Source organism: Tiliqua scincoides, chromosome 2 (assembly GCF_035046505.1).
Source record: "Tiliqua scincoides isolate rTilSci1 chromosome 2, rTilSci1.hap2, whole genome shotgun sequence".
Classification (NCBI taxonomy): Eukaryota; Metazoa; Chordata; class Lepidosauria; order Squamata; family Scincidae; genus Tiliqua; species Tiliqua scincoides.
This window is the reverse complement of record NC_089822.1, coordinates 9,957,208-9,984,371: the sequence shown is the minus strand read 5'-3', so window position 1 is coordinate 9,984,371 and position 27,164 is coordinate 9,957,208. Positions and strand designations below refer to the sequence as shown.

General features: G+C 45.8%; 1 protein-coding gene and 1 pseudogene across 1 annotated transcript in view; both read right to left on the bottom strand.

Annotated features, from left to right (window-relative positions):
- The window catches only part of DCC (DCC netrin 1 receptor), a 634,807-nt gene that overhangs the window by 27,871 nt on the left and 579,772 nt on the right, over nt 1–27,164 (bottom strand). The window contains exons 25-26 of the mRNA XM_066618048.1: nt 25,517–25,633; nt 15,085–15,240 (exon numbers count right to left, since the gene is read on the bottom strand). Of these exons, the coding sequence (XP_066474145.1) occupies nt 15,085–15,240; nt 25,517–25,633 (273 nt within the window). The remainder of the gene's footprint in view (nt 1–15,084; nt 15,241–25,516; nt 25,634–27,164) is intronic.
- On the bottom strand, nt 5,830–5,948 carry LOC136643078 (5S ribosomal RNA; annotated as a pseudogene).

The following is a 27,164-nucleotide window of genomic DNA, read 5'->3' as shown; positions in this document are numbered from 1 at the left end:
GGGAAACAAGATGCTTTATTGGATAGACTTTTGGTCAGATTCAGCAGGACATTTCTGATGTCCATATTTAAAAATCCAAATAAGAGACATTCGCCCATCGCTAAAGCCAACCCCATTTTACACTCTAGTTCCTCCTCCAAGGTAGAATATATCACTGGTTTTGGTTGGGGATCAGGAACCTGTTTTATGTTTAGAATTTGTGTGAGCACATATTTTACATTTCCATCCCATTGAAAGCTGGTCCTAGAACAAAATACTTCTTAAAATCTCCAAAAGTCTAAATATAACAGCCATCAGTCACAAAAATAGTGACACAAATTGCTGCGGTGCAGATCCTTTGTGTAGATCCTTGTGACACTGCGATAATGGCATCCTCTGCCAGGGACGATAGACAAAGAGGTTGCTTAATTAATTTCTGTTTAAACTAGCACCAGTGCCATTTTTCCTCCAGACAGCTGTAATATCCAGGTTGCCGGAGCTGGCGCTTTCTGCTTTATTATCCTGGATCTAGAGTCAATTTTTCTGTGATCTGAATATGCCACATCAAACCCGCATGTATAAATTGAAACTCTTCTACTGCCTGGAGTATCGCTGCTAGGAGAGATCTGCACTCTTTCAGCCCCCAATAGCAAGCTCAGTGCCATGGCAGGGACACCAATCTGATTGACAACTGCATTGCAAACACAATGGAATTTAGTTCCTTACAACATGCATGGGCTGAAAGTTACCAAGGGAGAATTTTCAGCTCAATTTCTTTTCGGGAGGCGCAGAAAGTTCTGTGGGGGCCTCAGCTACCTCCTCCGTTCCCCCTTGTTTTCAAAAGGGGTACAGAGGAGGCAGCTGTGCGGAAGTAATTGCGGAGACGATATCACCACAACTACTTCTGGGTCAGGTGCGGGGAGCAGAGAAGGGGGCAAAACGGGGCGTGGGGGGCAGAAAACTGGGGGTTGCCCCAGGTGTGGGGACCCCCAGGAATGCCTCTGAGTGCATGCCCCATTGGCACAGCTACACTGGCACTGGAAAATTGGATAGGATTGGGCCCTAAGGTGGCTCCTTTAATGCATCTCTTATATCATATCAGCAGCTTGTGGGTACAGCCGTTACCAAACCCAAGTTAATAGCCAGGGATTTATCTCTTGCAGGCATGTGGTTGGCTTCTCTGGATGGCAGCCATCATATTAGCCTGAACTTGCAAGTTGGAAAAAGAAGGAATAGAAAGATAATCCAACAAGAAGAGGTTGTTGTGCATAACATAATTCCCATTTCCCTCTCTCTTCTCTGGCTACCCAGAGCTGGTAATTACAGGGCATTTATTACAGCTTAGGATATCCAAATGAGTGAGTTCTTAACTGCTGTGCCAATGAGTGGCAGCCATAACTTCAGCAGGCCACCTGGAGAGGAGTTGAGTTCAGTACAATTTTCATGTCCATTTGTTGCTTGGTTACAATTCTGGCAAGGGCGAGAACGATGTCAAATTATTGCTTCCTCACGTTTCTTCACATCAGTGAGTGTTTCATTTGCCCAAGGAGGATAAAGTTAAATGCAATGGGATGGCACCTGGAGGACTGGTACAATCGAACTTCACGGCCTGAAAATGAATAATCACTTCAGCTGAAGAATCACTATGAGCAGCAGAATTCTTAAGTGCCGCAACTCTTGCTGCGGATAGTGCAGTGATAGAAAATGAAAGATCATAAAAGTGTAGCAAATTAGTTAGAACGCAATACATCAGAACAGGGCAAACTTCCCCTGGTCTAACTATTAATTTTGAACAAAGAGCTGGCTAGGCATTTAGAAGAAGGCCTGCGGGCCAGATGCAGCCCTAAGAACATAAGAACATCAGAACAGCCCCACTGGATCAGGCCATAGGCCCATCTAGTCCAGCTTCCTGTATCTCACAGTGGCCTACCAAATGCCCCAGGGAGCACACCAGATAACAAGAGACCTCATCCTGGTGCCCTCCCTTGCATCTGGCCTTCTGACATAGCCCATTTCTAAAATCAGGAGGTTGCGCATACACATCATGGCTTGTACCCAGAATGGATTTTTCCTCCAGAAACTTGTCCAATCCCCTTTTAAAGGTGTCCAGGCCAGATACCGTCACCACATCCTATGGCAAGGAGTTCCACAGACCAACCAGCCCTAAGGAGTGTCTTATGCAGTCCCCATTGTAATTGGGCTTTCCCAAAGCCACCCTTTCAGCAACACACTGCTGCTGAGGCTCTGGGATGGAGAGACAGAAAGAGGCCTCAGAAAGCAAGGAAAAATGGGTCTTACTTCTAGGAAAGTATGCACAGAATTGTTGCCTAAGAGTCCTATTTCCTGCCAGCCCACTATCAGAGTATGTGTTGCATGCTATACGATGGGGCAACCAGATGGCTCCAGAGAGGTAAGTAAAACTTACTCATAGACTGCTGGCATCCAACGGGTCTCTGTGCACCTATGTTTGCTATTTTATTGGTGTAGGTTTGAGGAGACTCAGGGCTCAGTCCTATCCAACTTTCTAGCACCAGTGCATCCTCAATGCAGCTCTGAAGTAAGGGAACAAATGTTCCCATACCTTGAGGAGGCCTCTGTGACTGCTTCCCCACCACAGGAAGCAATGCATACCCCATTGGCACAGCAGCGCCAGCACTGGAAAATTGGGTAGGGGGGCATTTTCAACTGGGGCACAGCAGATAGGATTTTGGTGTGCACTGCAACCGCCGGGATTGCAAGATCTGCCACTGTAAGATCCCCATAGGCCTGGGTTGTAAGTCTAGTAAATACTCAGTTCCCCTCACTGCTGCTTTTAAGCAAAGAAAAGCACGGCTTTTAAGCATGGCTCACCCTTGTCATGTCTAGTAGGCACTAAGTAACAATTGTCATCATCACGATGAGCTAAACTTGAGCAGGAATGTTTCCAGCCTGTTGTATTCCCAACAGGTTCCAAATTCTGGAATGAACCCAGATACCTGGAACACCCCAAGCCCTGCAAATGAAAGGCACGTCTTCCTGTTGAACAAAGCAACTTAATCCACCACAGACTTTTTTTATAAAGCCTCTTAATATTGATGCTGATGGGCCTACTGAGGGCTCAGCAATTGGTCACGTCATGTAACTACAGAATATGAGCGCGCGCGTGCACACACACACACACACCCGGCCCAAACATGTTTTGCTGTTGGTAACCACCTCTCTCTTGCCTACACCATCAGGCCAGGCTGTTGAACTTTGACAGGGAGTTCTACGCCTTGCAAAATGAGGCAATGCAGAAGTCTTTGCAGTACAAAACACACTGCCAAAAAGTGCACAGAGAGATGAACCCTCCAGGCAGGCTACAATAATTAATGTCTTTGGTGTGTATAAAAATTTCACCTTATGCCCCAAATGAGATGCAAAGTAAGCAGCAAACACTGTTTTAAAATGCGGGATTGCTCTGCTTTTCCTGAATCAGATTATCCAATCCCAAGGAAACACCGAGGGTATTCTGGTAGTAATGGACTGCCAGCACAGCAAAGTAGATACAAGGGGAAGCAAAGATCAGTGTCATTTGTGGCATGCATCAGAATGGTCAGGGAGGAAGTGTAATGGGACTCATTCCCTTCTATTTCTTCTGTTGCTCCTTGCAGGCCTACAAAATTGCATTAGTGCTAGTGATGCTCTTTAACTTTGTAATTACCTAGTTCCGAATAAGAATTTGCATAACTTATCAGCCAGGGAAGCAATACAAATCAGCGCAGGATCTCAAACAAGGTTCTGCATATACACAGAATGTGCTTTCCACTGGAATCTATTTTTATTTAAGACTCAGGCAGTAATTGCAGCTCAGACAGCTCTAAAGGGGAATTTCTAAGGCACAAAGCTATTTAGACTTGGGACAAAGGAGCTGTGCCATCACTAAACTCATATGATTACTTGTGGGAGATACCCTAACTCAAACCACTTTCTACCTTTGCAAAAGTATTCTCTGTGACCTATTGCCATAGCCCAGGGATATCAAACATAAATCCCGCAGGCCAGGTATGGTCCCTGGAAGCTTTTTATCCTGCCCTTATGATAACTGGGCTCTCCCAGCACCAATATCAGCTGCTCTCAGCTGTTGAGCTGTGTAGAAGTCATACCTCTACAGAAGTGGCACTGCTGAAAGAGTAGCCCGCATGATAATTGGGCTCTCCCATTGCTTGAAAATATGATCATGGTTTGCATATTTTCTCTTCTGTCACCTGCAGCTAATGAAAACAAAGTGCTTTTTTCTGGTCATTCATCTGCCTAATGATGTCACTTCTTGAACAGTTACATCATTTCTGGCCCTCAGAAGGCACCACGAATGTTGTTTGGCCCACTGTATGATAAAAGTTTGACACTCCTGCCTTAGCCTATACTTTCTTAAGCTGGTCAGCTTATGGTGCAGACGAAAAGCTTTCCTCCAAGAATTCTGTAGTATTAAAGGCAAATGGAATCTTCTAGTTTGCCGTTGACTTCATGGTGAAATCTGGGGTTGAGTCAAAGCATTTAAAAAAAAAATTGTTAGGGTTTACCACTAAATTGTATTTCCCTTCATTAGATCCAGACTTGTCCCCTTTTGCTGACAATCCTCCTACTATACATATTTTTTTCAGTACATACATATTAAGCACTGTTTCAATATATCCAGCTTTGGATGTCTTCACACAGATACACGTTGATGGTGATGGGAGTTTCCCAGAGCAGCTGTAGAGCTAGAGGGGAACAATTTGAACTGGTGTTACTGGGGAGCACAAGGGAGGGCAAAATCCCCAGGGCGCCACGCAGGAGGGGCGGCAAAATCGCAATCCCTGCCGAGTTGCACGCCCCCCACCACCAGTGCCACTTCCTGTCCTCTTCTGCTTTAAAAAAAAATGCCCAGATGAGGGCAGGCGGCCCACGGAGTGGCAAAAAAAGCTCAAAGGATGGCCACAGCTGCAGGGTACCCTCTGAGTCTTTCTGTACCACTCCGGGGGGCTGCCCCCTGCAATTTTTTTTTAAAGAGGGGGGCCGGTGGCTGGGAAAGGCTCTGAGGTGGCTGCGATCACACAGATATTCTGAGCCGTTCTGAAAAGCCAGCCTGGCCTCCTCTACTTTATATGGGGGAAGGAGGGGGTGGGCCTGAGGAGGCAGGTGGGCTCTCAGAGGATGAGGATGGGCTCTCTTCACACCCACCCCCTCCTTCTCCTATTTAAAGTGGAGGAGGCCATTCAGAAAGGCTCAGAGTGGCTGTGTTTTTGCATCCATCTCAGAGCCTTTCTAAAAAGCCTTCCCTGCCTCCTCCTCTTTAAATAAGGGAAGGAGGGGGGCAGGTCTGAGGAGGACCTCCAGGAATTGGGACCATAGTTGCGGCAATGGGTTAACGTCTCTCCACCATGTCATGTCCAAACTATGAGCCCCACCCTGTGGCTGCTGTTTAGCTCTGAGTTCCACTGACTCTCACCTGCGTTCATCAGTGGAACCTTCAGTAAAGCCCTTTTGGCCAATACCGGGATTTCATTGTGCAGAATGGCAGTCAACCTTAAGGAGTGTAAGACATGCGCTGTCCATACCCGGAGAAGGTAAGGATTCAAAAATGAGAGTTGACGTTGGAAGGAAACTAGTGTGTCACAAGCAGACGCACCTGGACTTGCTGGATGAGGACTTAATGAGGTAAAACATTTCCCTTGGTGTGACTGAAGAGAGCACAGGGACCATTCTATCCGGAAACACACCCAACGTGTAAATCTTTATGCAGAGTTGGTTTAGGAAAATGTGAGAAATGCTGAGAGTTTAAGACAGAGGGAGAATATAACATGAAATGTGGAAGGCTGGCAACCTTCAGTCTTTAAAGACTATGGTATAAGCCTACAGCACCTGGTATTCCCAAGCGGTCTCCCATCCAAGTACTAACCAGGCCTGACCTTGCTTAGCTTCCGAGATCAGACGAGATCGGGCATGTGGAAGGCAGAAGAGCAAAAACATAAACTCCTGGTAGCTGCTGCAGCAGTGCCTAGGCGGATGAGCTATCAGCCAGCTGGACCCCCTGTTTGAATGTCAATTTGTGAGCCTTGTGTCATGGTCCCACTGCATGGATGGGAACAGTGGTGTGGGGCAGAGAGCCAAACAATGTGGTGCTCAGCAGTGCTGTCACTGCTTAGCCCTGGCTGGCCAGACAGCAAAGGAGGAGCTAGGAGGGCCCGTGATGCAGTAACTGCCAGCACTTGGCCTGATGAGCGGCTGGGAACACATAAAGGAGCACATGGAGAAGGAGCTGTGTGGGAGAAGAGAGGGGAGGATACTGAGTGGAAAACAAAGGAGGATGGATAGAGAAAAAGGTGAGTGAACAGAGAGGAAGTAAGCAAAGCTGCACATGGGTGAGCAGACAGGAAAATACCTAGAAGGGGTATCTAGAGAGATAAGTACTGGTGAGAGTCAGGCTGCCCATGATGCACATGGACTGGCCACAGACTAGAAGAAGAATGCCCTGAAAATAAGGAGGCTGTCCAGGAAGCTGAGTGGGCTGAACCCTCTTCTATCTGCACTGGCCTTTATCTAGGCTGAGATTTAGTGTGTCCACTTAGGCAGAGATCTTATAGATGAGCTGAAGAGGAGTTGTGACCAAAAGTGAAGTCACCTATCAGGATTGGGGAGCTCCATCCTGTTCTTGTGGTGTTAATTCATCCCAGTGGAATCTGAATAAAGGGCAGTAGAAGCATCGACCTCCTGCCTGCTTAATCTCCTTCCTCCAGCATCCCCCCCATGACCCGTATGTCATCCCATAAACCCTTTGAGGCAAAACTCCCCCTGCAGGTCACACAAATTCACTATGTGGAACTCCTTGCCACAGGATGTGGTGATGGCATCTGGCCTGGATGCCTTTAAAAGGGGATTGGACAAGTTTCTGGAGGAAAAATCCATTATGGGTTACAAGCCATGATGTATATATGCAACCTCCTGATTTTAGAAATGGGCTATGTCAGATGCAAGGGAGGGCACCATGATGAGGTCTCTTGTTATCTGGTGTGCTCCCTGGGGCATTTGGTGGGCCGCTGAGAGATACAGGAAGCTGAACTAGATGGGTCTATGGCCTGATCCAGTGGGGCTGTTCTTATGTTCTTGTGTGGTCTTAGGCAAGTCACCGTTTTCACAGTCTCAGCTGTACACCCCTGTTCATTTGCAATATATGGGATAATAACTGAGATCTACCATACTGAAGGGTTGTTCCAATTATTACTGAGATAATGCACACAAATGCGCTTTGAGTTCCCAAGTACTGTAGGCTAAGTTGAAAGTTGAGACCTTTTAACAGATTTTTGAGGGGGACCGGGTGTTAAACTTTTGGTGATAACACCCCTGGTTTGCATCATTTTTGCTTTGCAGTGGCATCAGTCCTCTGAGCAGCAGGTGGCCACAGTTTTTATTTCTCAGAAGTCCCCTGGAAATGACGCAACTTCTTTGTTGCAACTTTCCAGCTGACTTATGGGAAATAAAAATGGTAGCTGCTAATCACCACGAAGAGTATTGCTACCACCACAATTCACCACAAGAAAAGGCACTTCCAATTGGAAACACACTTTTTAAGCAAGAATTTCCATGTACAGGTATATCCAGTTTAACCTGAAGACCATCCTGCCTTTTTGGAGTTTTCTAATGAAAGTTCTCCTCTGTGGTAGCTTCTGGAATTATCACCATGAAGAAATCTGCATGGGAAATATTAAGGCTGGAACTGAAAAAAAAAGATGGTGAACTTTCCAGAAAAGATTCTAGAAAGAGCCAGAAAGATACTAGGAGTCAGAAATATTCTAGAATCTAACTCCTGAAGGAAAATAATAATAATTCTAACAGCTTTGCCAAATTATTTTGCTCCATCACTACAAAACTGCTGCAACTTACAAAGAGATATGACAGAGTCAGGTCTGTGAGGGGCTTAAACTGGGTAGGAGCAGCAGGATCTGAAGCTAGAAAACAGATCTCGTGTGTTACTGTGGACCAGGGGTGCCCAAACCCTGCCCCTGGGGCCACTTGCGGCCCTTGAGGCCTCTCAATGCGGCCCTCAGGGAGCCCCCGGTCTCCAATGAGCCTCTGACCCTCTGGAGATTTGTTGGAGCCCACTCTGGCCCAACGCAACTGATTTCAGTGTGAGGGTGACTGTTTGACCTCTCACATGAGCTGTGGGATGAGGGCTCCCTCCACTGCTTGCTGTTTCATGTCTGTGATGCAGTAGCAGCAGCAAAGGAAAGGCCAGCCTTGCTTTTTGCAAGGCCTTTTATAGGCCTTGAGCTATTGCCAGACCTTCATTCATTCATATAAGTTCATCTTTAACATATTCATTTATGTAAACTTATGTAAATTTATTCAAATTTTAAATGTAAATCAATTCTTTTTTCCCCCCAACACAGTGTCAGAGAGATGATGTGGCCCGCCTGCCAAAAACTTTGAACACCCCTGCTGTGGACAATACAACATGGGTGTATAACACCAAGCCCGGCAACTGCAGGCAGTATGAAGCCTCTGTTCTGGCTCTTGGAATAAATACAAGGAAACCTAGCCCTTCTGCCTGTTCAACAGAGCAGAAATATCTGCTTAGAGGACTTTAGGCACCGGTATCTGGCTCATGCCACTGACCTCAGAGCACCTAGCCTAAACAGCATACTCTTTAGGTACAGCTGCCAACAGCATCATGCCTGAGCACCTATCTCCCCCCCCACACACACACAAATGCACCCACCACTAGGAAACTTGAAACTATTCTATATAGTTTGCAACCAACTTCTCATTGCTTGGAACTGAGGAAGAAAAACAAATCCATCCTCAGTGGCCTGTGCTATGAAGGTCAGACACTTCCATAACACTCCCTACAACAGACCCAACTACTCTGACAAGACACCTATTTTTTCCTGGCAGGGAGCATGCAGAAAGAAGTCAATGCAAAGTCATTATTCTGGTCCGCTGCTACCAGGCCTTGTAACAGCAGTCAAAATGGCAGACACGTGCATCATGCCAGGGAGGCAGGCACGGAATGAACTCTGCTCTCCCCCCTCATTCTCTTCAGCTTCCCTTTCAGCCCATGGCTGACTGGGAGACATTTATTTATTTATTTTTGCTAAAGGTGATTTCTCAGCATTGGCTTCTTTCTAGTTCATTAGAAATGGGTTTCAAAAACAGAAAGAGGAATTTAAGCATGGCCCATTGGGCAAAATGAATGGCAACACCCTCCGCGATGTCAATGAATTGGAACGGCGCCTCTTTCTGATCGATAGAATACTCCAGCATGTCATAATGAGCGGGCACTTACCCTGAAATGCACGATCGTGACAGTCTCTCCTTGTGTACATGGAGCATGGATTGCTTTGCTTTAAGAAGAAACTGTCTGGTGAGTTTCAGTGTTGATCTGGTGTTCCACTACGCTATTTGTGAGCACACATGAAACTGGCCCATCCTCAATCAGAGCGCTGGTTCATTATTATTATTATTATTATTATTATTATTATTATTATTATTATTTTATTAATTTATATCCCGCCTTTATGCCCAAAGGGCACACAAGGCTGCTTACAACAATTTAATACAACATTAAAAACAAATTAAAACAAATTACAAATAATTAAAAATCTAAAAACAAACCCCGTGGATTCTCATATAAAAAAGCAAGAAAGCCAGCCAGCCCGTCAACAATTAAAAGCTCTTTGAAATAAAAAGGTCTTCAGTCCACGCCAAAATGTTAACAAAGAGGGAGCAGTTCTCAGTTCTAAGGAGAGGGTATTCCAAAGTTCGGGGGCCACCACAGAGAAGGCCCTCTTCCTGGCCGCTGCCCCTCTCACATCTCTTGGTGGCGGCACAGTCAAAAGGGCCCCCCCCCGATGATCTAAGAGCCCGGGCAGGATTGTAAGGAACTAGGCGGTCCCTCAAATACCCCAGACCTGAGCCGTAAAGGGCTTTAAAAGTCAAAACTAGCAACTTGAATTGGGCCCGGAACAGAACCAGCAGCCAGTGTAGCCGCCGAAGCAACAGCTCGACAGAGTCAAACCAACATGCTCCAGCCACCACATGAGCAGCCGTGTTCTGCACTAATTGTAATTTCTGGACCGTCTTCAAAGGCAGCCCCACGTAGAGCACATTGCAATAATCTAATCTAGATGTCACTAGGGCATGGGTTACTGTGGCCAGGTCTGCGCAGCTCAGGTACGGAACTGAGCTCAGGTACGGAATCATTCAGACCAGAACTGTCTAGTGGTGTGTGTAAGCCCTCCTCTTGCTCACCCTCAATGCTCTGAAGGTCCCACTGATTGAACTGTGGAACCACTTATCTGCCAATTCCCACATCTTCTCCAAGCAATGGAGAAGGGGGTAACAGGTAGCAAATGGGTCACTTCACAGATGAGGCCCCACAAGTTCTCTCCTTAGATAGACATGATTCAAAGATGCCATTTACTTCTAGGGAGCTGGGAAAGGTTTTGACAGGGGGACTGGCAGAGAGAACAGGGCATGAGACCCATTTCAAATGTGGCAGGTCCCAACCTGAAAAGAGGCCACAACATTTGAGCAGGGGAAATGTGCATTTCAGGATCCCCCTTTGAAGTTTTCCACCATCTCAACTATGGTCTACTCCAGTGTTTTTCAACATTTGCCCCCTGATGTACCACTTCTCATAGTCTAGTTATGTTAAGAACCGCCGGAAGTAACTGGCGACACCATCATCACCAGTTACTTCTGGGTTGGGAGGCCAGATGCAATGCTACAAACAGTGAAAAGAGGCTCAGGGCAAGTGGGTGGGCTTTATCAAGCATGTGAAAACTGTTCACTGGAGCTCTGCCTGCTGAACTAGCCTCCTACCACTGTTCTTATTAACAGTATTTACAGTAACAGTAACTGTTTGTAGTGTTGTGCTGCAGTCTCGCTACTGGGTGCTAGGTGTCCCCTGGGAGCCACGTGTACCACTAGACAACATCTTAAGCACCACTAATGGTACAAGTCCCACCAGTTAAAAAACACTGGTCTACTCCAAGTAGCCACAGCCCACACCTGCATTTTGTGGTCCTTTTAACCTACCACGTTTTCCAGACTCACAAAGAGAGTCTGGTCCAATAAGAAGCTGACGGAACATACCAAGATCCAGGTCTACAGAGCTTGCGTCCTGAGTACACTTCTGTACTGCAGCGAGTCATGGACTCTTCACTCACAACAGGAGAGGAAACTGTCCACATGCGCTGCCTCTGATGCATCCTCGGCATCACCTGGCAGGACAAAGTTCCAAACAACACAGTCCTGGAACGTGCTGGAATCCCTAGCATGTATGCACTGCTGAAACAGAGATGCCTGCGTTGGCTCAGTCATGTCGTGAGAATGGATGATGGCCGGATCCTAAAGGATCTCCTCTATGGAGAACTCGTGCAAGGAAAGCGCCCTACAGGTAGACCACAGCTGTGATACAAGGACATCTGCAAGAGGGATCTGAAGGCCTTAGGAGTGGACCTCAACAGGTGGGAAACCCTGGCCTCTGAGCGGCCCCCTTGGAGGCAGGCTATGCAGCATGGCCTTTCCCAGTTTGAAGAGACACTTGGCCAACAGTCTGAGGCTAAGAGGCAAAGAAGGAAGGCCCATAGCCAGGGAGACAGACCAGGGACAGACTGCACTTGCTCCCGGTGTGGAAGGGATTGTCACTCCCGGATTGGCCTTTTCAGCCACACTAGACGCTGTTCCAGAACCACCTTTCAGAGCGCGATACCATAGTCTCTCGAGACTGAAGGCTGCCTACAAAGAGTGTTCACCTGAGATGACAAAGACTGAACAGGCAGCCTCCTGCATGCAGTACACAGTCTTTACCATTAAACCAAAGCCTCACCACAGAACCCAGAAGAAAAGCTAAAGCCCAGATAAATAGTATTTATATGCATCTTTATCCAGGCTACATCCTGTAAGAGGTTTTGGCTTACCTTAAAAAACTAATTTTAAACTGTGATGCAATCAGGTAAACTAAACTTGTCTTTGAGAGGTTCCATGCAGCCAGCATCATGTTTAAATTGGGTCACTGATCCTTATGTATGCAGAATTAAACACACCAGCGTGGCATGTTTCCAAATGATGGCTCCCTGGTGCGCTAAAACTGCACATGGAGGGGCCGGTGACCCAATTTAAACATGAGGCCAGTCACGCAGAAGCCAGCTTGAGAAAGGTTATTTTAAACATCACTTTTAAACTGAGCCCATGGGTTATTATTGCCAATAATCATTTCAGAGTCATTTCTTTAATGGGGAAAAGCATTCAACCCAATTCTGCTGTTTATTTGCAGAACAGCCCTCTGGCGTAGATTGTTCACGTTGCCGTTTTACCGTTATTGGCAGGTAACGGAGAATGGGAGAAGACGGCTCTTTCTGTTCAGCGATGGCAAGCGAAGGCCTGCCCAAAAGTTCAGATAATATGTTCAAACTCTGTGAGCCCTTCTGGAGCATTCGCACTGAGAGCTAACCAAGCATGAGCAAAGCGGAAAGAAAAGCAACCGCTTGGCTAGTTTGTTACATGTCAGCGGTAATGTGCACAAAGGACAATGTTTTCATCTGGTTGCCTATGAGCATATCTTGCTTTGACAGCTGAAGGAGCACAGATCTAGTAAATGCACCAGTGGCCACAACTGGGAAATTTCATCTTGAGGGTGGCCATGGGTGAGTCACATTTGCTCAGCCTTAGTTCCTGCTCTGTTCCATGGGAATGTTGTGTGCTGGCCCTCATTGGTTTGTTAAGAAGAAGAAAAAAAGTCAAATTCAAGGATAAATAAGAATGCTTAAGCTGCGTTATTCCTACCCAAGCAGACAGATGCTTTGGCAAAGATTTCATAAGAACATAAGAAGAGCCCTGCTGGATCAGGCCAAAGGCCCATCTTGTCCAGCATCTTGAATCTCACAGTGGCCCACCAAATGATTCAGGGAGACAAAAGACACAACCTGAGTCCTGGTGCCCTCCCCTGCATCTGTCAATTTGAGGTAGCCTACCTCTAAAACCAGGAACTTGCACATACCTACCATGACTTGTAACCTGTGATATATTTTTCTTCCAGAAATTTAAAGGCATCTAGGCAAGATGCCATCACTACTTCCTGTGGCAAGGAGTTCCACAGACTAATTACACGCTGGGTAAAGAAATAATTTCTTTTGTCTGTCCTAACTCTCCTAACACTCAATTTTAGTGGATGTCCCTCATTCTGGTGTTATGTGAGAAGGAAAAGAGCATCTCTCTACCCACTCTAACCAGTGAGAGAAAAATGAGATGTCAGACTGGGCTTCTCTGCAGCCATGAGCTGGACAAGGTGAGCACATGTCTGCAGACTATAAAAGCAGGTATGTTCATTGCTCAAATCAGGGAGGAAATATAAACTGACCTGCTGAGGTCTGTAGGCATGGGAAGGCTCCTTTTCAATGGTGTGGCTACTCCCCTCCTGGTCAGAATGGTGATTCACAGCCTAAATCTTAACCTTTCATATCTCACATTATAGATCACTCCTCTATGGAGAACTCGTGCAAGGAAAGCGCCCTACAGATAGACCACAGCTGCGATACAAGGACATCTGCAAGAGGGATCTGAAGGCCTTAGGAGTGGACCTCAACAAGTGGGAAACCCTGGCCTCTGAGCAGCCCGCTTGGAGGCAGGCTGCACAGCATGACCTTTCCCAGTTTGAAGAGACACTTGGCCAACAGTCTGAGGCTAAGAGGCAAAGAAGGAAGGCCCATAGCCAGGGAGACAGACCAGGGACAGACTGCACTTGCTTCCGGTGTGGAAGGGATTGTCACTCCCAAATCGGCCTTTTCAGCCACACTAGACACTGTTCCAGAACCACCTGTATCTCTGATACAAGGAGGGATAGAATATAGGAACATATGATGCTACTTTCTTCTGAGTCAAACCTTTCGAGAATTTGCCTCAAAGCACACATCTGTGCTGTTGGTGTGAAGGAAAGCAGAGAGGTGTGATGGGCTGAATTCTGATCAGGGGAAAAAAAGCTTTCTATGAGTTCCACTCACAGTGCCTCCACTTGAAACACGTCACCGCACAACTTTATTCCCCTCCTCCTGCTCACCCACTTTTTATTAGCCTTGAGTTAAGGGAATTTCCCATAAATATGCTTCCTTTGAAAATGCAATTCAGCACAAACTATTAATTCACCCATAAGAGAGATTTTGATTCCATCTTTTCATTCTAAAGGAAGATCAAGGTGGCTTACAGGAAAAAAAAAATAAAACAACATAAATACAAGGTAGAATTTAGAACAAAAACACGCAATGGCAGCAGCAAAAGCAAGTACAACTGAGAGCCAGTAAATACAACACTAACTTCCAATTAAAAGTCAATTAACTTTTGCTAATTCAACTAAAAGGTAAGATAGACTCATTAAGTCTTGCTGAAACAAACAGATCTTCCACAAGCGCTAACAGGCATGCAGACTTAGAGTCAAAACTCCCTTCGTGGGCAGAGAGTCCAATTCACAAAGGCCCATTCAAATGTACATTAGAGTTAGCCACATTTCTGAAGGTGGTAGGAGGCACTGAAAACACTCTCTGGTTTATCTCAAAGAATGAACAGACTCAATCCTAACCACACTTTCCTGAGAGTAAGCCCCGTTGAACAAAATAGGACTTACTTCTGAGTAGACCTGGTTAGGATTGTGCCCTCACGGGGTGGAGCGGACCAGGATAACCTGGTCCGAAGCTGTTTTGGAACATATCAATATCTTGCATTATCTTGCATTAAGTAGTGTGTGGCCACACTACACGCTGTCAGGACCTATTTTGTTTTCCCCCAGAACCTACAAAGTTCCCTGAGATGCAAACTGCTGCCTCAGAGAGCAGAGCCAAAAACCTACTGAACTGCTTGAGGAATACACATGGATGACGTGCCTTTTGAAGTACAAACCCACATCTGAGTCCTTACAGGATTCTAACAATTGAATTTAAGGGGGGGGGGAGTATTTTTGTTGTTGATATTGTTAAACAATCAGGAGCCAGAAAACCTTGTCAATCTATCCCAAATACCAGTAGAAATATTTTATCTTTTATCAACCCCAGTTTGTAAGCATTAAGTCATATTTATTTCAACTAACTGGAGCTGGAGAAAAAGACTACTACTTACTTCTCCCTGTTCCAAAAGTCCGGTCAACTGAGAGCGTTGGAAATGGTACAGGTCGGAGAGTGAACTGAGGATGCGGGTATCCACACGTGGGAGATGGCAGAATTCCTGGATACTGTGCACTTTCCAAAGTTGGCACAGGGATAGCACTGACGACAGCTGGAAAGGGAAAGGAATAAAACAGTTTAGTGCCATGGATCCTTGTGGAAGGTGAATGAGGAAACAAGAGTTGGGAGCCACTGATGTCTTGACGAGTCTAAAGGGAGATCCACAAATACACATATATCACTTTGTTATAGGCATGGCATTGAATTTTGTGGCATTCAAGATTTGCACGGGATTTGGGAGCTCCATTAGAGGTGGATTTATTCCATGCCCCACAATCATCTCTGAAGTTTTGGCACAATTTGTTCATTCTGGTATCCACCAAAACATTCAGAATAGAACGCAGTGATTCCACCCATTCCTACTTGAGACCTCATCAGTTGTGACTTGCAGTAGAAGGTGTGAATTGTATCACTTGAAAAGTACTGAGTTTGGAAGAATTCAAGGCAATTGGAAGACTCTGTGTTTCATGTTTCCATCTTCAATGGTGACTTCACAAATCACACCCTCACTAAGGGTTCAGTCCTAGACAGTGTGCGCTGGCCTGTGCGCACTGTTGCAAATGTGCCATAAAGCATGTTTGTGAGGCCCTAGCACAGGTGGAGCGCTGATGCCAGCTCAGCGCCGGCTGGCACTGGGCTAGTGCCGGTGGATCACCGGTACTCCGCTGCTCAGCGGTTGTGCAGACTGCTGGTCGGTGGAGAGGTAGGTGGGTGCATGGGGTGGAGGAGGTGTTCTGGGGTGTGGGGAGAGAGTGGGGAGGAGGGGTGCCGGTAGGAGGGAGGGAGGTGGGACTGGTGGAGCTCTGCTCCACTGGATCCTGACCCTCTGTGTTGGGTCCACCACCCAAAACAGAGGCTCTTTTCTATGGCGATCCAAGGGTTTCCATAGAATCAAGTAGTCCCATTGCAGGGCTACTTGCCTTCTCCCAAGGTTAGCCCTCAGGATACCATGGCACCCATTTTTGGTGCCACAGCAGCCCTGCACTCCAGGAGGCATAGGATTGGGCTGCCCGGCAGTAAACCTTTATCTGCAGGTGGAACTCATTTGACTGGATGCTCTTCTGAAATTATTTTCTCATAAGGAACTAACCTGTCAGGAAGAAGGCTAGGCTAGGCTAGACTTCTCCTTCCTGACTTCTATGGCAATACTTTTTCATACAGGGCATAATATAGAATTCAGTGCCACAGGAAGTAGTGATGGCCACTTGTGTAGACAACTTTAAGATGGAATTCGACAAATTCTTAGAGGACAAACCTATCAGTGGCTATTAACCATATGGAACCTCCCAGTTCAGAAAGCATATACCTTTAAATCAGGGGTGCCCAAACCCCGGCCCTGGGGCCACTTGCGGCCCTCGAGGCCTCTCAATGCGGCCCTCAGGAGACCCAATGAGCCTCTGGCCCTCTGGAGATTTGTTGGAGCCCGCACTGGCCCGATGCAACTGCTCTCAGCAAGAGGGCAACTGTTTGACCTCTCGCGTGAGCTGTGGGATGAGGGCTCCCTCCACTGCTTGCTTTTTCATGTCTGTGATGCAGTAGCGGAGGCAAAGAAAAGGCCAGCCTGAGCTATTGCAAGATCTTCATTCATTCATATAACTTCATCTTTAATATATTCACTTAAGTAAACTTATGTAAATGTATTCAAATTTTAAATATAAATTAGTTCTTTTTATCCCTGGCCCCCCGACATACTATCAGAGAGCTGATGTGGCCCTCCTGCCAAAAACTTTGGATACCCCTGGTCTAAATACCAGTTGCTAGGAAGCAACAATGAGAGAAGTTTGCTGGGCTTCTCAGAGGCATCTTCTGGTTGGCCACTGTATAAAACATGATGATCTAGCAGGGTTGTTCTTATGCAGAGGAGGAGATGTGTGCACATTATGGTTTACCAGGAGCATCAGAACTCCTTCTGCTGCCTGTTTTGCAACAACTGCAAAAAAAAACCTGCTTTCAGCTTCATAGATCCCAGTTGTACATCAGATGTTGCACAGATGTATAGCAAGCCACAACATAATGAATTCAGGAGTAGTGGGTGTTATGTATGTAAGTTAGGCAGGATCGAAATCCTGCATAACTGATTGGCCCAGACTTATGGCTGGCCAAACGGGTGATGGATCGAAATCCTACCATCGTACGATTGGCCCTCTAGTTAAGGTTTCAATTGCACCAATCACGGGAAGTCAGGGCGGAGTTAAAGGTTATAAAAAGCCAGGGGTTTGCCTTGTTTTTTGCTAGGTTCTGTTCTGAAGATGGAATAAATGTATTGCGCTATTATCACTATGCCTTCCTTTATTCACATGGACCAGAACTCATAGCTGTGATACTGACTGATAGATCAAGCCTGCAGGGCCAGCTGAAGCTATTGGGCTGCCTGAGAGCAGTGCAATAGTGCCACCTTCTTTACTCCTGCTCTATGCCTCCCCAACCTATGCACTCCTTTACCTTGTTCTTTCCTTCAAGTGTTCTCTAAACAATTCAGGGAATGCACAGTGCACAAGGACTGCTCCTGCTTGGTTTGAAGAGCTCACGTTGAGGAAGAAGAGAGGTAAGGAGGCCAGCTCCACATTGGAGAGAGGCAGTAGGGCTCTGTTTGTCACTCCCCCCCTCCAATCTACCACTTGATGCAAACATCATTGTTCACCATGCAAATGCGCAAGAAATGCCCTGAACTCCATATTTAGATTTTGTAGACCATTGAAGCTCCTCCAATGCCCCTCCTTCCCTCCCGTCCCCCGTCCCCCCGTCTTTTTGCTTACCATCTGCCTGATGAATTCTGTAGAATTCAAAAGCTTGGTATTTTGTACTTTGTTACTTTTGGTTAGTTGAGCTGAATAAAAGTCTGATTTGGGAGAATGGATATTTCTTCAGATGGCCCAACACAACCGGTTGCAAATTTGGGAATGTGAGACAACTGCATCCAGAAGGGGGGCTTCTGAATTGAGAAGGATGCTCCTTCACCACCAAATGACTCCAATTCAGTGGCGTCACTAGGGTTCACGTCACCTGGTGTGGGATGCCAGCGTGTCACACCCCTATGCAGTGGGTGGGGCAACACCCCAGGTGGTGGGCGTGTTGCTGTACCATCATTCTACCCCCCACTAGTTTTTTGGCTGTGACTTTTGATAGAACAAAGATAGAACACATTCTGCATGAAATTGCACATTGATTGATATATAACATGCTGGTATTATTCTTCCAAACTGTGATTTTGGTCACTAGTAGTGTCACACACACACACACACACCCCCACTAGGGTGTCAACTTACTAACACCTTATTGCAGCAGTTCTCAAACTTTTACCACTGGAACCCACTTTTTAGAATGACAATCTGTCCAAGACCCACCAGAAGTGATGTCATGGTTGAAGTGACATCATCAGGCAAATTAAAATAAATAAGTAAATAAGTAAAACAAATAATTAAATAAGCAGAAGCCAGCCCTGTTCCACCAAGTGAATTTCCTCTGTAGTCTGCCTGCGATCACACCTGCCCTCCAAAATCAGTGAGGTTTTCAGCCCTACCCAGTGCCCAGTTCAATTTAAGAACTTCTGTTTAAACCAGATCACTGTCAGGATCCACCTGGCTTTACAAGTCTCAACAAAGTTCAGCTGAAGCCTTTGTTTTGATCCTTTTTAGTGGGGGGGGGGGGAGACTGCCTTCTAGAGCATTTGTTGAGCTCCAGTTCCATCAGATCAGGACCATTCTGGTGGCTTCACATTCCCCTTTGCCTGGCCTGCCCACCAGCCAAGGCATGTTTGCTTACTCATGAGTAAACGTAACTGTGAGGCTTTATTTCATTTTCCATAGGGTCAATAAATTTGTCTGCTTGGAGGGAGGGACTTCCTTATCAGGTGTTTTTGGGGGCTGCATCCATTGGATCAGGACCATTCTGGTGTCATCGGATTCCTCTCAGCCTGCCCTTTCTGATGGACTAAGGCAAGTTAGCCTACTCATGAGTAAACATGCGATACGGCTCAGTTTCACTTTCCATAGGGCTCCATGCATTTTTTGTTCTCCAGTTTTTTGGTCATAACATTTGATAGAAAGAGGATTTTTCACTCTGTTTTTTTGCATTGCATTCAGCTGGACATTTCACATCCAACGGTATATAACATGAAGGTATTACTCCTAACCACCGCGATTTTGGCATGTCACCCTCCCAGTGCACGTCACCCCCCCATGCGTGTCACCCAGTGTGGCCCACACCACCTGCACCCCACTAACAACACCACTGCTCCAATTCTGAGGTGTAGAAATGCTGTCCTACTTTTGATTGGTTCTTAAGAAAGCATTGTCTGACCTGGGATGATAGGTACTGTGATTATGTAGGGAGGCTGCTTGGATGGGGAGGGGGGCAGAGTAATGTTCTTGGACAGATGGACCAATCATATCCAGGCCAGAACAAGTGGAACAAGCATCATAAACGTCACTCAAACAGTGAGCAAACTCATGCTCTGCAGTGTCCTCAATCTTTGAGATTGAGACTTTTGCTGCCATTGCGGGATTGAAGGAAATAAATGCTGAAACATCCAATCAAGCAAAAAATTAAGTGTTTAAAAGGAGGAGACACATGATGAATTAAATCGCAAATGAAGTTGATGCTATTTATTATAAAAGCTGATCAATTAGTACTTGCTTCAAGCTTAAAATGGCCTCCAAATTAAGAGCGAGTCTTGGTTTAATGGCAAAGAGTAATTGGAAGATGGCCAGTGCCGTCAAATCAACTAATGTTGGAGGATGACGAAATTAGAGCATGGAATTAATTTTCTTTTGAAAAAGAAAAACTATCATGGTTCGTTTCTTTTCCTGATTTGTCTATATTGCTCTGTCAAAATTAGGCCAACACATCCTTAATTTACATGAGACACATAAGATGGGGGGGGGGGAGAAGTGAAACCTGGCTTGACCATTCTCTTTAAACAGGTGTTAGGGAAAAGGTGTTTATAGTGGACGGATTACTTCCAAGAGCTTCAAGACCACCATAATCCTATGGCAACGTTTATTAGTTCTAGGCCTGCCTGCTAGTCGTTACGATCAGGGCCAAATTCAGAATGGTAGTTTGCCTCCAAATGACATATACTAGCATCACATGACACTAAAACAGTTCTTAGAATAATGGGGATTCGTATTAACCTGCAGAAACACACAGAAGCCCATTTATGCTGAATTTCTGAGGGTTCGTCCATTCATCCTAATTTCCAGCTAAAACCGTGTTTCTCAAACTGTGGGTCAGGACCCACTAGGTTGGTCATGAGCTCATTTCAGGTGGATCACCATTCATTTCAATATTTTACTTTTAATATATTAGACTTGATGCAACCATGGATGTGACTGTATTTGGGCCGTACTTTTAACAGGCTACTATGTGTATGCTTCTAACAATTATAGTAAATGGAATTTACGCCTGGGTAAGAGAGGGTAGGATTGCAGCCTAAGATTGTTAGAAATTTTCCTGCTTGATGATGTCACTTTTGGTCATGACATCACTTCTGGTGGGTCCCAACAGATTCTCATTCTATAAAGTGGGTGCTGGTGCAAAACGTTTGAGAACCACTGAGCTCAACACAAGGGAATCAGCTACAAACTGCATCTGATGATAATGCACTCAAACTTGTTGCTGGTCAGAGACACTTATCTGCAACAGGGAATATGCAGGTTTTTGCACCAAGAAAGGCAAACTACAGGAATTATGGCATCTCTAGTTACCAACCACTAGCCTATGAATAAATTACGGAAAATTTTGTTTTCTCTGTCCTCATTGCCACCCATGTTTTCAAAGGGAAGGAAGACTAAAGCTTCCTCTGTTGCAGGATTCAAACACAAATTACCCGTTGCTTTTTTAATAGACAAACTTATTTTGCAAGTGAGCAACACAAAGAAGTGCAGATAAAGAAATTTCACATTGCAGCCTTTGAAACTGTGGAATGTGAGTGCTGCTGGGAATTAGAAAAGAAGATCAAACGCTGTTCTGGGGTGTCAGCGGAAGCAAGGCCATCAATTAGAGTAACTGATAGCTGTCTGCCCCCCCCCCCAGCCTTCCACTTGACAAATTGATAACTAAGTTTGCAGCCATGTAGTGCCTGAGTCCTCTGTCTCAATGGTAAAGCAATTGATTTATGCCGGCACAAGTGACTGCAGATTCAGTTTCATTTTGTCCAATTATATGAGGCATGGTTTTTACAAAGCAATTATAGCATGGATAAACAGATTATACCCACAGGATGTTTTCTGGATAGTCAGAACACTTTATAAAAAGTTATTGTATATCATACAGAAGAGGCTTTACAGGCTACAGATATTTACTGGAACTGAGGCTGTAATCTTCTAAACACTTTCCTGGGAGTAAGCCTCATTCAACACTTACATCTGAGGACAGGTGCATAGGATTATGCTACAATTCAGGAATATGCTACAATTCAAGAAGTAAAAGCTAAGAAAGATGTGTTCTTAGCTGGGGGGGAGAACTCTGATGGTGAAATGTGTATGCCGTTTAGAGTTATTTTGGCTTTGCCCTACTAAAAGATAATTAACACATCATGCTGAACAAAGAGGGAGACTGGGCTGGTACAATTCTGAACTGCGCCACTTGAAACTGCGGATCATGGTTGAGGGTAATATTTTTCAGTGCATCCCTGCACACCAAACTACACGCATGTAGACAATCAGAACATCAGGGAAAGAGCCATGCGGAACCTTTCTCCATGCAGAGCTAGTTTTCGATGTGATCAGAGGATGGAACCACACTCCTCCTTAGGACTGCATTTGCAGTCAAGATCAAGCCTTCATACAGTCTAGGGGGACAGGAAGGATGACTGGTTCCCACTCAGACCTACTTGATTATTAAGATCTTCATCTGAAGTGCTGGTCAGAGCATCTCCATCTCTTGAAATATGATATATGGCACAAAAAAAAGGGCAGGGCCTTTTCAATTGTAGCATCTTGGAACTCAGACATCAGATGAAGGCATGGTCACTTCCATACGAGTTTAGTAGGATTTCCTTTGTTTATTTGGCTGCTACTTTGAAACTGACATTGCTGCTTTTTCTTCTAATTTTAATTTCAAATGTTTGAGATTGTATGCGTAAATTTGTTGAAGGTGCTGATTATAATTCAGGACCTGAGCTGACTTAAAAGCATGGCTGAAGATCATAGACATCTTTGTTGGCAACCTTCAGTCTCGAAAGACTATGGTATCGCGCTCTGAAAGGTGGTTCTGGAACAGCGTCTAGTGTGGCTGAAAAAGCCAATTCGGGAGTGACAATCCCTTCCACACTGGGAGCAAGTGCAGTCTGTCCCTGGTCTGTCTCCTTGGCTATGGGCCTTCCTTCTTTGCCTCTTAGCCTCAGACTGTTGGCCAAGTGTCTCTTCAAACTGGGAAAGGCCATGCTGCACAGCCTGCCTCCAAGCGGGCCGCTCAGAGGCCAGGGTTTCCCACTTGTTGAGGTCCACTCCTAAGGCCTTCAGATCCCTCTTGCAGATGTCCTTGTATCGCAGCTGTGGTCTACCTGTAGGGTGCTTTCCTTGCACGAGTTCTCCATAGAGGAGATCCTTAGAGGAGAATCATAGACATATTGAATCATAGAGTTGGTCAGAACCTATAAGATCATTGTGTCCAACCCCTTGCAATATAACATCCCCTGCTGTCCACAATTACAGCATCCCAATAGACAGCTATTCTGCTTAAGGACCTCCAATGATGGAAAGCCTAGCACTTCTAAAGGCAGACTTTTCTACTGCTGAATGGTTCATACTATCAGAAAGTTCTTCTAAATGTTAATCAAATCTTCCTTGCTTCAGTTTGAACTCATTTGACCTACCTTCTGTAGCAACCTGGAATAAATTCACTTCATCTTCCACATTTTCCATCTTCCAGTGCCCCTCAGATATTTATAGCTATCATGTCATCTCTTAACCATCTGTTCTCCAAAATAAGCATGTCCAACTCCTTCATCCTCATAGGACATAAGTAACATACACTCTCACCATCCTAGACACCTTTTCATAGTCCCACTCTAGTTCATCAATATCATTCCTTGGTGCCCAAAACTGGAACAATATTCTAGGCAGGGTTTGACTAAAGCAGAATACAATGGTATCATTACTTCTCACAGTCTCCCTGATAAGACTAATGTCTATTGGGCAGGAGGTTTGGTCTAGAGGGTTGAGCCTCCATTTGCCTGAAGAAAACATCCGCAGGTCGCCAGTTCGAGGCCATCGGCACCGTGCGACCTTGAAGCAGCTGACAAGCTGAGCCGAGTTATTCCATCTGCTCTGAGCGTGGGAGGATGGAGGCCAGAATGTGCGACCAGATCAGAAAGAAACATCTGAATGTTGTGGTTTCTTGAAAGATAGAACCTTCTTTCAAAAATCCCTACAGGGATTTAATTAGCCTGCCTATGTAAACCGCCTTGAATAAAGTCCGAGGAGAAATCTGAGGACCAAGAAAGGCGGTATAGAAATACCTGTATTATTATCATTATTATTATTATTGAGCAAAACTAGAAAAATACCAAGCTTTTAAGCAGAACAGGGGCATCATATACAGTGTCATAGTAACAGTGAGTAAAATTAGTGCATGAAACTAATATAACTAATAATATTAACTCGGTATTTATATACCACCTTTCTGGTCATCAGATTACTCCTCTGACTTTATTCAAGGCGGTTTACATAGGCAGGCATTTCTAAATCCCTCAAGGGAATTTTTACAATCATAAAGGTTCTCTCTTTCAAGAACCAACAACATTTCAGAATGGATCTTCCTGGTTTGATCCCACTTCTGGCCTCCATTTCTCCCTCGCAGGCTCCCATTCTTGGTAATATGTCATTTAGGCAATCCGTAATACATCCTTGAAAATATTACATTCTCAACTTTGCATCTACAATCACAACTGTTTTCTAGAAGGCCAACAAGTTCTAATTCTATTGTCATATTTGATCTCCATATTGCTTCTTGATGGGAGGGAAGTGGAAATGCATGGCTGGGCAATTCGTCCTCCCTCTGCTTGCAGAGACAAATACAGTCCCGGACCTCCAGCACTGGGAGCAAGCCAGGGTGAAATAGGGGGAGGAAGAGAAATGAACAGCCTACCTGCCTGCCTGCCTGCCTGCCTGCCATGGCCATTGTCCTCTTCAAGCCCTCCTGTCTGCCTGGAAAGTGGAAGCAGGGAATGAGATGGCCTGCAGGGGATCAGGAGAACCAGTGGGAGCAGAGCCATGTGTGCTCCCAGGGCCCATACTTGCTGGTGCCCCAGGATCCAGTGGGCTCTGGCAATAGTCCTAGTTATTGTATCACTATTAAAAAGCACTTTAAGGAGTAATGGTCCACTAAAACTGTATTTTAAGCCTTTGTCTTATAATCGCACCCCTGTGCGGTGCGATCCTGGGGATCGTGCCGCTCCCTTCCCCGGCCCCTGCTGCCTCACCCCTCCCACCCACGCAAGAACTTAGTGGCTCTCAAACTCCCCCAGAGAGTTTGAGAACCACTGCCTTAGCCTATCAGTTAAGCATTTCTGCCAATTTGATGACATGGAGCAGAGCCTCTGTGGAAGACATGAGTGGGTGGGCAGAATCATATGGGTGGGTGTTGCCTCCACTGAGGACAATGGTGAGCTTGGTAGGCTCAGGGTCACTGCAGGGGAGAGTTGGGGGTACCTGGACTTACCCCACCCTATAAGAAGTCACAGAGTCTTAGAAAGGAGTCTGCACCAACTGTTTATTTGAGTTAAGTTCTTTATGCTCATCTGGCCCCCGTTACATCGCAGGAGCCAGTGCCTGGTCCATTTACAGAGATTCATGCCCAGTTCACTTCACAGGCGCTGGGGTGGAAATCTTACACCCTGCCTGGGGCAGGTTGTCCCAGTTGAGTAGGCCACTCCATTCTCCAACTGGGCTCTGGGAGCCTCTCCCAAGTCAGAGATAGGCCTCCGCAAGAGTGTGGTTCTGGCAAACTCTCCCCCAGCTCCCATCCCTAGGAAGGAGCCCAGGGAGGAATGACCTCACTCTCTGGCTACAGGGCTCCTTATGAACCCAGCAGCCAGCCCTGAGGGTTCCACCCCTTCCAGTCATGTGATCAACTTGGTTGGTACTCCCAGGGAGACCTCCTGCCTGGGGGCTGTGTCCTGGAAGTACTCTCTCTGCTCCCCTACTCCCAAGGGAGACCCCTGCTCCCGAGTAGACCTGTGTAGCTGGGGCCAGGCCGGGGTGACAGTGGGTTATGATATTTAATTTTACTGTTAAACCAAATGAAAATACTTATCTCATTACAAGACAACGGTATTCTTGTTCCAGCAGCATATTGGAATGTGGTGTGTAGTTGGGGCAACTTACAAGGATTGCTGGGTTGTGAATCCATTGGAATCATGAGCTTGGCACGTGTTGCTCTGCGGGTCGCAAGCGAGCGTTCCAATGTGGACATGCTACTTCCCACCTCTTCTGTGTCTGGAGCTGGCGAAATACAACACAAAGGTTAAATGAGCAGGGGTTTCACGATGTTCTGCTTCTTCTCCCTGGCAATCCAAGCACAAGGTAGGTGGACACATTTTGTCAGATTTCCCATTTTGAAATAGATGGTAAGCATTACCTCCTAATAATACCCATAGACTATTTTAAGAACCGCTTTAGAAAAGAGGGAAAGGCTTCTCACTTTCCCTCAATTGACTTGGAATGCTAATTTCTTTCTTTGCAATTGTGCTGTGGTTTAACAGCCATATCTCTTTGCAGTTGCAATGAAAAGCATTTTGCAAGAAGGGCGCTTCTCATCTCCTAAAACAGTTTGCTACCAATCTTACTTAAAGTCCAGAGAAAGCTCCATCAGCGGAATGGCCAACTCCTACACACAGATTAGTTACTTGGATCTGTTCTCTGCCTCCTGTGAGATTGGGCATAGTTTTGAAACACAATGACTTTTGAACAGCTTATAATCACCCATTAACACATGGCCATTTATTACAAAAATGAACTTTGCAAGTTTATGCTGTTTATTCGGGGGGGGGGCGATAATTCACCATGGGCACAATCCTAATCAAATTTCCAGCACTGACATAGCTGTGCCAATGTGGCATCCACTGTATTCTGCAGTGGGACGACAGTCAAGGAGGTCTCCTCAAGGTAACGGTATGTTTGTTCCCTTGGAGCTACACTTTGGCTAGGCTGGTGCTAGAAAGTTGGTTGGGATTGCGCCCCATGTCTATTTAGTGCTACCAAATTTAAAAACAGTACTTGAGTTTCGAGCATGAAGAGCGTAACGGTGTGCAAGGATTGCAGCTGAAGGTTTGGCAAAGTAACACTGAATGAAAGCTTTAGTTCAGTGGTCTTCAACCTTTTCCATGCCACAACCCCAACAAACAAACAAAACTAAAATAAGTAAATAAATAATGAGACTGGGTACCCTCCCAGCACTGTTAAATGCAGCCAAATATTCTTACAGCCATTACAGCCACACCCCTTGGCACTTATAAATCAGGCAGCAGCTTCTAGGGCCTCTAAAAAGTTTGAGAATCACTGACCTAGCCCAATAGGACTGGGCTGTTATGGCACAATCCTATCTGGCCCTCTGCAGCAGCAGAGTGTGCCATAACCTAACCCCCTCCTGGTCTGATTCAGCAACATGGATCATCTTTGACTTGTGCCTGCAATATCGCTGGTGTGGGTCTGAGTTGACCCATTGTGTAGTCTGGGGCTTGCCCTGGGGAAAGGGGACAAATATCCCCTAACCTCAAAGAGACTTTCCATCTGCTAAACATCACCGTGGGATGCAGCGTAGCCTGTGTGTCATAAAAGTCCCATAGCCTTGGACCCCGTTAGCACTATCAGAATTGGCACTAGGCCCTGTCCATTGCAGTAACTGTAGTATCAAGTGATAAATGTGAAGAAATCATTACTCACAAAGCACTCAGGAAGAGGTTTTGTACTGCGTTTAGCACAACACCTTTCCATGGAGTCAATTCACACATTCATCTGCATGTAATCGAATGCT